This window comes from Stigmatopora argus, chromosome 1 (assembly GCF_051989625.1).
Source record: "Stigmatopora argus isolate UIUO_Sarg chromosome 1, RoL_Sarg_1.0, whole genome shotgun sequence".
Lineage (NCBI taxonomy): Eukaryota > Metazoa > Chordata > Actinopteri > Syngnathiformes > Syngnathidae > Stigmatopora > Stigmatopora argus.
The window spans coordinates 8363309-8379272 of NC_135387.1; the positions used below are offsets into that span (position 1 = coordinate 8363309).

General features: G+C 39.3%; 1 protein-coding gene across 4 annotated transcripts; it reads right to left on the reverse strand.

Annotated features, from left to right (window-relative positions):
* Window positions 1-1382: 1382 nt before the first annotated feature.
* Window positions 1383-14075, reverse strand: LOC144091914 (rho GTPase-activating protein 4-like). 4 transcript variants are annotated; one of them, XM_077624714.1, is made up of 22 exons: window positions 13833-14074; window positions 10252-10341; window positions 9521-9692; window positions 9280-9442; window positions 9096-9158; window positions 8878-9003; window positions 8008-8136; window positions 7681-7902; window positions 7521-7622; window positions 7296-7463; window positions 6372-6456; window positions 6268-6295; window positions 5971-6070; window positions 4792-4852; window positions 4618-4695; window positions 4374-4502; window positions 4147-4252; window positions 3815-4069; window positions 3655-3704; window positions 2271-2502; window positions 2162-2204; window positions 1384-2070 (listed from the first exon to the last, which is right to left on the reverse strand). In XM_077624714.1, exons 2-22 carry the CDS (start codon window positions 10316-10318, stop codon window positions 1960-1962), a joined length of 2490 nt encoding a protein of 829 aa, XP_077480840.1. In that variant the 5' UTR covers window positions 10319-10341; window positions 13833-14074; the 3' UTR covers window positions 1384-1959. The 4 variants fall into 4 exon arrangements, with proteins under 4 accessions (XP_077480995.1, XP_077480840.1, XP_077480925.1 ...); XM_077624799.1 differs by lacking the exon at window positions 13833-14074 and adding an exon at window positions 13703-13778; XM_077624644.1 differs by lacking the exon at window positions 13833-14074 and adding an exon at window positions 13401-13437.
* Window positions 14076-15964: the final 1889 nt, after the last annotated feature.

A 15964-nucleotide genomic window follows, 5' to 3' on the forward strand; every position in this document is an offset into this window, starting at 1 on the left:
ATGACGATGCACACACACCCATACCTAGAGGCAATTTAGAGTGTCCAATCAGCCTACGATGCATGTTTTTGGAATGCGGGAGGAAACCGGAGTACCCGGAGGAAACCCACGCAGGCCCAGGCAGAACATGCAAGCTCTAAACAGGTGGACCCACCTGGATTTGGACCCAGGACCCCAGAGCTGTGAGGCCGACGCGCAAACCACTTGTCCCACCGGGCCATCCTACTTATTTATTATTTATTTATTTATTATTTGTTTATCTGTTTGTTTGTCATTTGTGTACTTTGTGGTGAATCTTTAAATCTCATTATACTTGTATAATAAAAGCATTCCATTCAATTCAATAAATAGCAACATGTTTGTATTATTGACAAATGAATACACGTGGCCAATCGATTTGAACTGCACTTATGCACGAGTTATGATGCTTTTTTTAATTACATTCATATCTGAAAAGAGGAGCCAGCTTGTGGGACAAAAATTTGTGGGGCCTTGTGGGGACATCTGATTCTAGTATTGTAGTTTTTCCTGCATCTGTTTGTTGATGGGCAATTAAAATATTTGGGCCTACATGTATAGACTTTTTTGTTGGCTTGTTGCCTCACATATCTTGACTCTTTAGCTGCCATTGACGACAATAGACGTCCAGTACATTTCAACTAGGAGGGGCTGGAAGCAATCAAATGATCCAGCGCGTCCCAGTATAAATGGATTGGATGTCCATTGCCGTCAATAAGTGTCCAATCCTTCTTAACTGGGAGGGGCTAGAAACCATCGAATGAGTATAATTGGATTGAACGTCTATTGCTGTTAAAAGACTGCTGTGAATGAGTTAAGTTAATAATGTTTTAATAGATGTCCACGGCCATTGAAAAGATATATTTGCATAGCTATTGTATGGAAATTGTGAAAAACTGAAGCAGAACTGAAATACTCTACTATTAAGTGGCTTCTCTGAAGGGTCATGTGACATTTGAAGAAAGAATGGAAATCAGGAAATGTGAAAGATCTGGATGTCATTTGGGACCGTTTCTTTTTTGGAAAAGTGGCATTTTAGGAATTGAGTTACCACATTGCAATTTGGAAGAGCAAGGTTGTTTGTTACATTTTTCTCTTTTTCAGGAATACAATTAACACACCATAGAATAATAATTTATCAGTGGGAAACTTCAAATCTGGGCTTGAATTTGACATTCTTTGCTTCTTTTTTTTTGTCTGAAGACTTTGTGGTAACCATTGATCGTCATTGAATTTAAATGAGATTTAAAAAAGGACAACTTGCAAAATTAATTTTTAGTGTTCTCTCTTTTGATAAACATGTAAAGATAACGGGACTACATCATAATGTTACTATTCAATTACAACAGGTTTTCCTGATAAAAATGTTTTACAATGTTGCATTAATATAATGAGAACTATGAATCATTTGAACTATTGGCAAGCTAGCAATCACCTATCTGGCTATCTAGGGAATCAAAACTAGCTGTAGCTTAAAATATATTTTTTAATGGTCACACTTTCATAACATTAAATGTATTTTGTAAAAGCCCATAAAAAGATATCAAAATTGACCCGAAATAAAGAAAATGCCAATTAAAAACATGAATTTATAGTAAATAGTTTTGTTTTTCTGGGCACCATCATGATCATGTCAACAATGCCCACTGGTGGTCAAGTTCTACAAAGTGTGACAACTACCCCATGGGACAACAAACCCCATTGTCCTTACAATAAATGATCCTATGATGTCTAAAAAAATAAGAAGCTGACTAATATTTGGGAGTTGGAATGAAATAGAAATTAAGCTTTCCTGTCCAGAAAAACAAGTTGTCATCAATTCCATTTCAATCCACTGTGTTTGGCATTCACACAATAATTGGATACTTATTTCTTACAAGTCATTTTCACAGCTTTAATGTTTTATATAATAATAATAATGTATAACCATGTGGCCATTTCTCACACCCTCCTTTCCTTTGGGTTGCCTGGAAAAGTGGTAGAGGAGGGCTCTTGTAGCGCATGTTTAGAGACAAGTTCTTTGAAGACAGAGTCCATCTGGCGACACACCGCCTGTGGTAAGAGGAGAGAGTTATGAGTGAAAATCAAGCTGTAAAATAATGGGAAATTTAACTTGGTAGGGCTTTTTGACTTTCACACAAACCTTGTCTACTTTGACAACTTCATTAGGTGTGGAGTTCATCTGTCTGGAGGAGGTTAAAAAAATCATTCATCTGTAATTATCACAAACTTAAAGCCAGGTGGCCACTCACTCTCTGCGTGCAAAACCAGGAGAATGCATCATCCTTGGCCGACCTTGCGGTCCAGTTGGAATCTGGAGGATGACCTTTGCCCCGCCCGAAGTTACCATGGCGGCGGCTGGTCCCGACGCTGATCTGCGGTGGTCCGCCCCGCCACTTTTGTCAGCTTTGGAAGCCTCGCTCTTCTTCTGCAGGCATGCTGTAACCGAGTTACTGCGATTGACCAAATGTCCCGCTTCCACTTCTGTATCACAAGAAATGGAGTTGTACATTTTCTGACTCCCTCTTAGTCCTTGCAAAAATTACACTGTAGTAAACAACGCTTTAGAACGAACAACGGATCAAATTAATAAATGAAATCAAATGTACCAAACACTTATCTCAAAAATATTAATACAAGTTACTGTTCCACCGATATTTTTGACACCATAACCCGATGCCACTTTTGTTTTTTTCCATATATATAATTTTTTGGCTTTAATAAAAAAATGTTGCTTACTCACTTGACTGTAAACTAAGTGCTTTTGCGGCATGGTCAGACATGGTCTGGCATTGACAAGGATAGATTTTCAATTCATTTTAAGTTGGATTTTTTGCAGTGAAAGAACAGTCATTTGCAGCCATTACAACCCCTTCAAATTGATGATTTAACATCACATAATTGGATTTATATTCTTTTTTTTAAGTTGACAGCCATATAGGTTAGGGCAGGCATGGGCAAACTACGGCCTGCGGGCCATATACGGCCCCTTAGGGTTTTTAATCCGGCCCGCCGACGTTGTCCAAATTATAGTAAAAATCAATGACCTCATTCATTTCCCTTTCCCCTGCAATACCCTCGCTTCCCCGATAGATAGCGCACTAACTCCAGATTTTGATGCACTGGCAAAAAAGGGAGAACAACAACACAGTTCCCACTGAAATGTGAGTTTCTCTACTGTGTTGAAAATAGCAACTTGCACATGTACGCACAGCAGCAGTACAGTAGCTTAATTAACATGCCGCTCATAACTCTCAATTTAAAGACAGCTTTCTTTCGTTGAATAATAATATGTTCTTAATGTTGAAAATAAATTTGAAAATACATTTTCACCTTCAATTGTGTCTTTTTTCTTATATTTCAATCCCCAGGTTTGATAAATTACATTGAGTTTCCAAATGCTCCTGGCCCGGCCCCTCTGTCAAATTTTAGTATCCATTCTGGCCCGCAAGTCAAAAAGTTTGCCCACCCCTGGGTTAGGGCAACTAGCAATTGGAAACTCAGTCTCAAAGAGCAAGCATTAAGGAGCATGGACTCCAATAACACTATTTTTCACTTTACATTCCAAAGTATACTTAAATGGGTGTTGGATAATAGGTTTATAATACCCAAAAGGAAAAACGTAAACGAGCTCACCAATTGTGCTGTACTCCACATCGCCATCGCCTTCCTCAACGTTTGGCTCACTGGGAGAGAACAAAATAACTGCATCATAAAAGCCAGAAGACATTTTTCATCATGACACTTCTTTAAATATATACATCTAAATATTAAATATACATGAGCTATTGTTTACCAGTCGTCTTGTTCCAGCGTCATGCATTTCTCATACACGGGACCTTGTACCTCGCTCTGACCCGGAAAGATGCATTCATGCTGGAGTATGAAGTTGTTCACCAGGGCGTTGATCTGAGGCTGGAGGGCAACGGCATCCTGCTGTTCTCTTTGGTGGTCCTGGTTCTGATCCTGGGTCCCTCGGACCAGAGTGGGACCAAAGCACACGGCCAGGTTGTACGGCTGCATCATGTTCTCATCGCTGTACTGCGAAACACTGGGAATGGTGCACAAACAACAGTGAATAGTCTCAAAATGATTTTATTTTCCATCCAGTTTGGTGTTTGCACTCACTGATGAAGAAAAGCGAAGAGGTATCTCATGACAATAATGAGCGGCTCGGGGAAGGACAAGATGACACTTTTCAACTGCTCGGCTCTCTCATCATCATTTTTAATGTCTGACGAGAAAAATGGAGACGAGAGAATGCCATCTATGTAGCATTTACAGCTAAGCAGATAGAGAATTTGGGGAAAGCATTTCGAACATGTGCCAAATAGTCGAAAAAAGACAACACTCACAGATATACTCCAGTAGCCGATTGAGGCTGTCTACAGGGAACAGCGGATTCTTCAAATCTCTGAAATACAACTTGAGCACTCCAGCAACCGAATCCAGGTCAGATTTGTGCTCGGCGAGAGGGTCTTCTCCTAAAAGACGAGTTAAACGAGTTAAACAACCAATCACCATATCTTAAAATGTCAGCTACATGGCTTTTCTGAGCCTTAAAAAAAAAAAAAGCAAATGACTTATTTCGAGACCTACCTCGCTGAAACGCATCCCTCAAAGTGTTGACTTCGATCTGAGAGCCCGACACCCTGAAAATGCCCTCATGGTGGAGGCCTGGGGAACAAAGCAGCGGCTAGAATTCATTGTGAACGACATTCATCGACATGCTCCTTGCACTACCCTGATAGTCAGTCAATCTTTGGGGTTTACCATTGAGATTAATGAAGCGAATGCAACTTTCTACCACAAGTGGAATCTGTTGACCTGATGCCTGAAATGAGAGGAATGCAAAATAAGGCAAATACACACAGTAGCTTGTAACATATTCTTAGTTAGAACTCCTTCATTCATTTTCTGAAATGCTTTATCCATCCTCACTAGGGTCGTGGGGGGATTCTGGAACCTATCCCAGTTGACTTGGGCCAGAGGTGAAGGACACCCTGGTGCTCCCGTTGGTTGTCAGCCAATGGCAGGGCACGAGGAGCCGGCCAACCATTCACACTCACAGATACACACAGAGTTGATGTTCTTGGAATGTCGGAGGAAATCGGAGTACCCGGAGGAAACCAGAGTACCCGGAGAAAACCACACAGGCCCGGGGAGTACACAAACGCCACACAGGTGGATCAACCTGGATTCGAACCCAGGACCTCAGAACTGTGAGGTCGACACGCTGACGACTCAGCCACCAGGCCGCCTAATTTAGAACTCAATCATGGAAAAAAAATGCTGAATCAATTGCCTTAATTTTTGATTTCATGAACTAATCGTGTCTACACAATATATGATAGTTATTGTGTTGCAATTGTTACAGCAGTTACCGTCGGCTGTAAAAACAACCAAACATATTACATTTAACCAAAACAAAGAGCAGAAGACTTGTGTGTAGGTGGAAGTTCTGCCATATTGAACTTCAGGTAACCACTATAAGAGTGTGTGAGAGCGATAACACTAAACACAGACATTCCTCATTATACTTGTATAATGACAATAAAAGCATTCAATTCAATTCTAATCACAAGACCTAAGAATGGTCCCAATTTGCATTTCTACCTTTGCCAACCTTTCTTTAAACATTGACACCCAAAGAGCATGTACTCTGGCAGTTAGTAAAAGAAAATTACTTTAAAAACACCCACTGAAATTTTGAGAGAGAGGAACTGGCAGTAAATGATTACTCCCCTGCTTCCCACTCAAAAATGCATTGGACATCTATCACTGTCACTGGCAGCCAACGGTGGTTGCGTGTTGAGTAATTTTGAGTCCACAGTAAATTTATATTCACTATTAATTGTGTTTTTGGTTGGTTTTATCCTAAGAAAAGATAATAAAATGCATGTAAACTCACTTCAATGTCATAGGTGGTACTGAAATATTCTATTTCATTACCTGCATGAATGATAACATGTCGCCAGTGAAAAGTTTTTGGTTATGTAACAAGTTGCCACTGGAAGGGTTTTTTCGAACACGTCCCGACTTCCCATTGTGTCTGTTGAGAAAATGAACTGCTTTCTCACATCAACATAAACAAGCATGCCAAGTATACACAAGTATGTACTAATGTTCCTTGAACATTTTATATGACAAATAGTGGCCTTTAGCATCGTTTAAAAATATATATACATATATATTGAGGAAGCTCAGCATTTTTACATTGCATAATCTAAACTCTGAGGGAATACTCACTTTGGCTGATGTTTATTTAGTGCTTGGCCTGAGATATGGTAGAATTTAAAAAATAAATAAGTTAGTAAGCTTTGCTTGAACAGTGTATGTTGGATTCACATTACCTTTTTCCACAGCAACTTTAAGAAGGTCGTGTTTGGCTTTTAGCTTGGCCTCTAAAGAACTGCCAATTAGGAACTCTTTGACTCTCTGCAAGATAAATAAGCATTTGACATTGAATGTATGGAAATTCACATAGGAGGCATCCATCAGATATGTTTAAAGGCCCATTTTCAAATCATTTTTAATCTTGACGAGCATTCAGGGATTATTTCTCATACAGCATTAGGAAAGCATAGAGAATAGAACATTTTGGGATTTAGCAGAAATAATCTCAACTGATTTGAAAAAATAACAATCATTATCAACAATTTGTTGACTTAAGTTTGACAAGTGGTTTCAACTATTTTTGAGGGTGGGATCCAAAACTCGTATCAAGTTTTTTTAAATCAATTAAAATAAATTATTTTAAAAAGGACAACATCCTATTTTTTTATATATTTGGAAACATAACATGTATTTTTTTCTAAAAAAATAAATTAAATAAAAATATTGACAATATGCAAGAATCGCCCATGACTGCCATGTTTATTTCCCCATATTAAGGCTTAACCAATGAAATGGCTACATTTGTGCTTTTATGAGTACATAAATAACTGAGGGGAAAAAATATCATGCAGTGAGAGGAAATATTGAGATCAATTTAGCCTTCCGGGCTCCAAAAAAATAAAATAAAATAGCTGTCACACTTACAATCTGTATTATTCTTAACTTATTGGCTACCATTGAGAGCAAAAGACGTCCAACCATTATGACTGGTCAACCTGGATGGGACGTCTCGTCGTCAATAGCAGTGAAACATGAACACCCCATCCCAGGTGAAATGGACTTCAATCGATGTCATTGAATGAGATAATTGTTGTCCGGGGTTATTGTTGTTACTGGAAAGCCCTATCGTCATTGTGAACTGTGACTTTAAAACAACTCACGGTGATGTATAAGTTCTCTATTTCTTGCTGGTTGGCTCTGCGGCGAGCCACGCTGGGCCGTGACAGCAGGTTTTCTGTGCAATCCTCCTGGCTGCTATTGGGCTCCAAATCCAAGTCGTGCACTGCTTCCAGCAAAGAAGACTGAGCTGCTGACATGGTCTTGGTTGCCTGCAGCGGATCACAGATGAAGCTCAAAGTGATAGAAGAAATTAATTGATTCCTTACCTCCTGGGTTTCTTCCGCAACTGCTCCGAGCCTAGTCTGGATCTGCTTGAATCTGGTCTCCAGCTCAAACCTCATCTCACCCACAGCACTGATCTCAGAAAGCTAAAAGGCCAAGAAAATTAGGAAGAATCCAGGAAAAGGCAAAACATGGCATGCCCACCTGGTCTCCATCATGGGGTTGATAGGGGAAGCGAAGAGGCAAACAGAAAGTGACATGGTGGTCTTGCAGCAGAGCGTCTCGGTCCCGGCCCTGGTCCAACACGGACGCCGATTCCTGGAGATTTAGTAGTCCGGAGGTCAAGTTCTGCTGGACCTGGCGCCGGCTGGACAGATACGCTTGCATCACTCGGCTCAGAGACATGTGGTAACCTGTATCCGAACACTGTGGTGTTTCAAATATACATAAAAAAAAACAATTATCTGAATTTTATATTGCAAATTACAGAAACATTGTCACAGATGTGGTGTTGCAGAAGTGCAGACCTACATCAATGAGAGTGGAGATGTCCTGGAGGTAATACTTGTTCATGGAAGCGTTAGCCGCAGCCAAGTTGAGTAGGTAATCATTTCTAGCTTTGCTGCACTTCAAGTAAATATCTTGGACTTTTCCCTGCCTCTACCAGCATATAGAACAAATCACCAAAAAGAAAAACATATTCAAACACTCAATTATTCAAACGAACCATACCAAACAAAACGTTTCATAGTTTAAATGTTAAGGCAATTTACTATACACATCATGCAATTTTAAACACCAACCATTAACGCACACTGAGCAGCAACAAATATTATGCATTCATTTTCCGAACCGCTAATCCTCACGAGAGTCGAGTGGGTGCTGGAGCCTATCCCAGATAACCATGCCCACCAGGTGGAGGACACTCTGAATTGGTGGCCAGCCAATCGCAGGGCACAAAACGGGCAACCATTCATGATCACTAATACCTAGGGGCAATTTAGAGTCTTCAACCCGCCTACCAGGCATGTTTTTGGGATGTGGGAGGAAAGCGTAGTACCCGGAGAACATGCAAACTCCACACAGTGAAGACCCACCTGGAAACGAACCCTCGTCCCCTGAACTGTGAAGCTAACCACTCATGAAACGGGCCGCCCGCAACAAATATTATCCGAATTTTTATTGAATTTGGAAAAAATAAAATACCATGGAAAATTTGTTTTCATGGAATTTGAAATTCTATTTTTTTAAAGCTCTGGAAGGTACAAATTGAAACCATGAATCAGTAGTTACGCCGGACAATTATTTTTAAAAATCCATACTAAAGAATGGTTTGAAAATTGGACCAATGGTGACGATGCAAGTACTTGGGATAGCACGAGCACTTTTTAAAATATTAACCTTCTCAATGAGCCGTTCCAGTTTTTTGGCATTTTGCTTCTGCTTTTCTTCCTGTTTCTCAGCTTCCTTTAACTTCCCGTCTGCGCACAGGTAGTCACCATGGTACTGGGAGTATGTCCGCCACGCCTGCCGCAAAAAGACAAACGTGTTAACTGGTTACTTGTTTGCTTTAACAAAGACAAAAAGTGCTTTGGCACTTTTGGTTTCTTCTTACTCACAGTCTGAAGCTCTGTAGTCACCTTCAGGAGGCCATCCTGAAGCTGAGAGCAGATGTCTTTACTCTGGAAGCCAAGAACAGACATGCTTGGAACACGGTTTTGAGTATTTGTTCCATATCTTATAACTGCACCGAAGATACTTGTGATTGTCACGCGTGAACTCCTCTCCCTACTACATGGGTACCTTCTTGGCTAATCTCTGGGTGTATTCCAGGCAATGGTAGAGCGGCTGAATGAGAAAAGTGGAGCAGTTGTCACTCAGCTGAATGTGGTCCTTACTCTCCTGCCGTGTGTGTGACAGCAATGCCAGCCACAACTGAGCAACTGAGTGACCGGTCGCCTCTTTTCTGTTACCAACAGCACAGATGGAGTACATTTGTCGTGATTTTTCAGGGTTCATCATTAAAATAACACAGACAGGCTACCTCTTGATCCTACTGGTAAATCGTTCAGCCAGTTTTTCCAGAGATCGCGAGTATTCGCTCTCGATCTCGCTTCGCCGTCGCAAATAATCGGCAAAGTCATGGAGATGTTGGGTCTTCTGCTCGAGCTGCACATCCATCACTTTCAGTTGGTCCACCAGCTGACAGCGGACTTCTATTAAGGCCAGATGGGGAATCAAATACTACTACAGCCAAACTCTGTTTTTCACCAAAATATGTTTCATACTAGCTTTCACCAAATATAGACCATATACATTTTTAAAAAAAAGTTTGTTTACATTTACCCAGATCAAACATTTTAAGAACAACCTGAATATAATCACTAAGTATTGTTTAACTATGATACCGACTCATCTGGAAATGCCCTGATCTCTAAATTTGTGTACTGAAACAACCCATTTAACACAATGACTTAAATTCACTGCGATAGACATCTATTCATTTATTTGTTTATTTATTTGGTCAGGACAGTGCATGTTAATGAACAAAGGTAGAGTCTTGTATGTAAACATGCCACACCGGATTGCAGGTATATTGGCTAATTCCATCCTTTGTCTTCATCCATTTGAATTGGGAGGATTCACTGTCAGTTATAATGAGTTGAATGTCTATTGCAGTCAAAGACAGGGAATGAAAATGATACCTTCAAAACTAAGATTTAACCTACTACTAAATGCAAACTGCACCCCAATAAGTTGTTTTAGGTGTTTTACCCTTAATTTGTGTGTCATAGTCCACCATGCCAAACTTGTCCTTCCTGAGCTTCACTTGGGAAGCCATGATTGCACCTACCCACTGGACTTCTGTGGAACAAAGTGAGCATTTCTGAAAATATAATTTACAAAAAAATAAACCATGATTTTTTTTCATGACATCATATTTTGTTTACATATAATTATTGGTTAGAAGACTGACGGCAGGCAGGATTCCAACTGTAACCTCTCAGTCGCCAAAGAAACCAGAAGGATGTAAAAATACCCATTATGACTAGTACTGCTGAACTACTATGAAATTGATTCCCAACTACTACAGTGTGACCTGAAAAATCATCAAATGTGTTAACACAAAGGATCCAATTTTTCTCCACTGGCCCTGTTATTAGCACCCCAAAACACAAGACACCTTTGCTCCAACCAAGAATGTCCCATGGCTGATTTTTTACTTCCGATCCGATCCTTTTCCAGATATGTTCCACCATTGCTGATTCCAGGATTTTTCATCCAGTAAAAATAATGCAAAAAAATATCGTTTCTGTTATTGTCCAAGTGTTAAAGTGAGCCCTGGTGTTACAGGAGGTACCAACAGGACTCAATTAAATAAGACTTTAAAAACACTACTGCTGGTTTGGATCCAATCCTCTAAAAAAATTACCATATCAGATGCCAATACTGAGTATCAGAACGGGAAAACACTAGTTTCAACTGCACATTAGTCCAACTAACTGACATTGACATAAGAGATCTACCAATATGCCATGCAGGAGAGTGGTCTGATGCTAGATGAGCCCCAGTCAGAGAGAAAGGTGGTCAGGAAGAACGTTTTGGGTCCTGCCATTAGAGCTGAGGAGGCTCTCAGAGACAAGAGAGCAAGGGGTACTCCAAGACCATTCTTGAGTCTGGTCTTTCCATCCCTCCATTGGCCCAGTGGTGCGACAAGACAGTCTCGATCTGGCTAATTGGGAGGACGGAAAATCTGTGCCCCAACCTCCTATCTTTCAAAATTAAGACCCAGAATTATTTGAAATCCTTGCAGTATTGGAGTTTGCCAGTGGGTTTGACTCCATGGCAACAGTCAAAAAGCCTGGTGCAAATTTTGAATATCGCAGCATGAATGCCTAATGACAACGGGATAGCAGAGTGAATGTTTTTGTGCTAAAATTGTTATGTTGTAATCTATTGCTAGAATAAAATAATGAAGGGGCAGGATTCATTTGCACTTCTAGAATCTTCATATAATCAAGTTTGGATTCCCACCTAAAGGCTGATGTAAAAGACGTGTACCGTGCAAACACTCCAAATATGGGCTTTCCAGACCAGACCGAGAAAAATGTGACGGTTAGTCCAGGTTTTGGTTGGCTGTTGTGAAGACAAAATGGGCTTAGTAAACAGTGGCAGTCATGGTAGTCTAAATGTACAAAATGAGAAGATCCACACCATCCCAATTTTAGAGGGACAATTTCCGTACAGTATTTTGGATTTGGAAAGATTCCAAGATTGTGAAAATGCCCAAGTTCTGAACGATCATAGGCATGAGCAGCGCATCTGTAGCATAGGCTACACCAGTTGCTGTATATGATATGTTGTAAAACAGGACCACAGTACTGCCAGCTCACCTGATGGTGTGGTAAATGAGGGGAGCGGTCCAAAGTTACTGATCACTTTTATTTCCAAAATGTGTCCGATAAAATGAGTAGACAACTATAGTACTATATTCCAACTGATCTTGTCCCTTGACATTGCATTCACATCAAAGGCAGGAAAGTTGCTAGGCAACTCCGAGACTCATGTCACCTTTTAGTGAAGGTCCGGAAAATAGTGCTTTTAAAATAATGTCAGTCACGTCACATAGTGATTGACTTCCAGTGATGGGGACACACAAACATCCAATCTATTTTATCAATCACTACCAACCAAAATGAATTGGATTAGTACTTAACCAACATGTCACCATTCATACAACAGCATAAACCTTTGTCCATTAAAAATTTAAAAAAAAATAAAACACATTTCACACGGACTGCATCAAATTGTGAAGAAATTGAAGTGAGACTACCAGTATTTAATCAAGTAGATATACAAGTTCTCATTGGTTTGTCTGTGAAGCCCTATAGCAGAGGTGTCAGACTCGGGTTGATTTGCGGGTCGCGTTAACGTCAACTCGATTTCATGTGGGCCAGACCATTTTAGATAAACTTAGATAGACTTTTTATAAAGGGATTAAAAGAACTGGATTAAAAGCCCTGAATATTCAGTTTTTATAGATCTAAAACAGTGTTTATTGTAGCTTTTTTTAAATATATTTTTAGATTTTACAAAATGATTTTTGAACTAGAAACACAGAAAAAATGGATTAAAAAAATACAATTATTGATTTAAAAGGGGGAAAATCAGGAAATTTAATATACAGCTATACTCTTCATTTTAATTTGATCCTAAAACAGAAAGTCGGCACTCATGATTTACTTTCCCAGGCCACACAAAATGATGCAGCGGGCAGATTTGGCCTCCGGGCCACCACTTTGACACATGTGCCCTATAGGATCTTTTAATGAATTAGGATTTTAAACTTAACTTGGACTTTTTCTCCGACAATAAATACATGCCATGTTCTTGAGTTCTGCAGTCTTTAGGCCCTGCTTTACCATTGTTGTTAAGCATAACAGCACTTTTATTTTGAAGTGTGTTCAGTCACATGAAGGATGCTTTTTTTCTTAAGTCATTGTGTTAAAAAAGGGGAAGGGCACTGTTTTCTTGCATGATCAATACAAGTACATGCACTTCCCTATTTTGAACGTCACATGACTTCAACATTCTCTTATGCTGAAATGTAGCGATGGCTCTTTTGATGGAAACCTTAATTCAAACAATTCCCCCTGCGGCCAACCATAACCTCCTGATATCACACAAAGTCCTAACACTTTTCCAGCCCCCTTCCCCTCACCACCACCACCTTAATCGACTTTCCCCAGCACCTTGAGGTTTCATTTCTCATTCAAATTGCTGTCCATTCTAACCACATAAGTTCAAAACAGAGGTGAATCTAGGGTCACAGAAAAGGAAACCAAAAACAAAGCCAAAAGGACCAGCCAAGATAAGTGAGGAAATTGACATAAACAAATGCCATTTAGACTAAACACACATACTAGCAATAGTCGTCTTCAGGGAGATTCCCACATCCCAACTTGTCATTGCACATGGGTTTCCACTTGTGTCATTGATAAAGACCAATACAAGACATCTCAAAGAGCCCCCCCACTATCCAGCAACAGGTCGCGAGCGCCATATATGGGTGATCAAAGACACAATGTCACTGCAGTGTCATTGATCAGGGTCCATTTTGACAATCCATGAAGACATCGTCTTCAAACATTATAAAAGACGCCTTTGGACGATAGTAGTCTTCCATGTGACGCCAGTTAAACCAACACCTCAGTGAGTGACTCACTTGCTGGTGATCAGCCAAGAGAAGGCGGCAATATAATCAAGTTCAAGAGTCAAAAGCCAAAGATCAAACCACATGAGGGCACATGTTTTTTTTTAGACCTAGGTTTTGTGTTTGTGTGTCTGCATCTTACCTTGACTTGTTTCCTGTGTTGTTTTGTGAGAGTGCAGCAGGCAGCTGAGTAACGCCACTTAATTCTCACCTCCCCCCTCACATTGGACGTGGGTAGATGTGGGTGGAGTGGAACTCATCTCTCACTTTCTTGCTCTCATTCACTGTGCTGACTCACACATTCGCTCTGTTTTCTTACGTCATTTTTACGCATGTGCTTGGGAGGTGTCTGGGTGACGGCAAAGAGCTTAGGGGGGTCAACTTTTTTCTCTCCTTGTAAAACACAAGAGGCTTTGATTAGTGGTCATCATTGAAAGCAGCTGCTGTCAGTTTTCAACTGTGGACTTGGAGATTAGTGCCTAAACCAGGAATGGGAAAAAGCTTAATGCTCAGGTGGCCACATTGGTTTTCAAATGGGCCAGATCAATGCATTGTAGGGGACAATTGGGTTGGTTGATACAATTTCTAACAGGGAAGTTTATAATATCCTGAGTTAAATCTGACATAATTTTCATTTGGTGTTGTCATTTGTTATTTTATTTTTTTTGTAAAAAATTATGACTTAAGAAAGGAATGTATGCGTTTTTTTAAACACTTTCAGGGACATCTATATGAAATTTACCATTAGCTAAACTTATTCGTTGTAAGCTCAGGTTGCAGAGTATATGTTGCGGTAGTTAGTAAAAGAGGGAAATTGACATTGAAAACACATTTTGACAGCAATAGATGACCAATCCATTTAAACTGGGAGGGACTGGAAGAGCTCCTTGGATTGCTTCTGGCCCTTCCCAGTTAAAATGAGGCAGACGTCTAATGTTGTCAATGGTAGCCATAGGGTTAAAATATGTGACGTCTTCCATCATCATTATCTTTTTTTTTCTCCAATTTATTCCAATTTGTTTTAATTTATTTTCAGAAGTTTTGATTTAATAATAAAATATTTGATTCGGAATTATTTTACTTTTTTATTATTATTCATTATTTTGTTTTTTAAATCGTTTATCGCCACTCCCAAATGAAACCTTCAAATGGTTCATTTTATTTTAAATGTTTTTTTATTGCCCACTGCATAACACATGCGGGCAACACTATTACAATCAATGTCAAATGGAGCAAAATATTCTCCTGTGGGCTGCAATTGGCAATTTTGAGTCCTTCATAAATGTAATAAAATATTTTAAAAACTAAAGTCATAAATCGTATATCAAGGGGTCAATTTAGTCTTGATAAACAAGAAATATTAAAGAAGTCAACACATCTTCTCAAATGGATATTTACTGTGTGAAACACTGTGATGACAGAAATAGGGTGTGCACTAACCAAACATGCAAATTGTACATGCCACTGCATGCATGCTCCACTGTTGTGTTTTACTTTCTTAATCCGAGCATGCACAAATTAGGATTTTTTTGTTTTTTATTTTGTATTTATTCAACCAAGAGCTGCTGGAAAACAATTTTACTGTGTCCTGTACGCCAATCAAATTTGTTTAAATCCTGAACTGCAACCATCTCTATCCAAATTGTTACAATGTGTTGTCACAACCAACCCCAGCTCGTGTTTTAGACTAAAAGTTAATTAACAGCTAGCCATAGAATGTGAATCAAATTTGCACCTGCTTTAAAGGCAGGAAACCAACAGTTTGCTTCTTATGTCAAAGTGATGTGCCACTCCTTTTTTTCCCCGAGGGCCACGTTGTAGTATCGGTTAGTGCACGTTTGTCTGCATAATAGGCTGCCACATTTAATCGACTAATGAATTGACAGCTTTTCTTTTACTCAATAATTTATTAATAGACATTAACATTTTTCTAAATTCTTTTTGAGCCTCTTAAAACCAAATATTTTGTAATTTATTTATTTACAAATTTTAAGGAAAAAGGACTAAAACAATCAATTTTGTATGTTCTTTCTAACTAAGATGGAAAAATAGTAAATATTCTTTGTTTTTTAATTATTTATCTAAAACAATAAAAGGGAAAAAGTAAGCATTTTGTTTTTACTGAAATGTTTAATATTTTAAAAAAAATACCGTGACTCTTGTGAGGATAAATGGCACAGAAAATAAATTAATGAATATATATAATTCGACACACATGATTTACTTTTGTGGGTCGCGGGCTGGATCTGAACCTCAGGCCCATTTGTCTCCTGT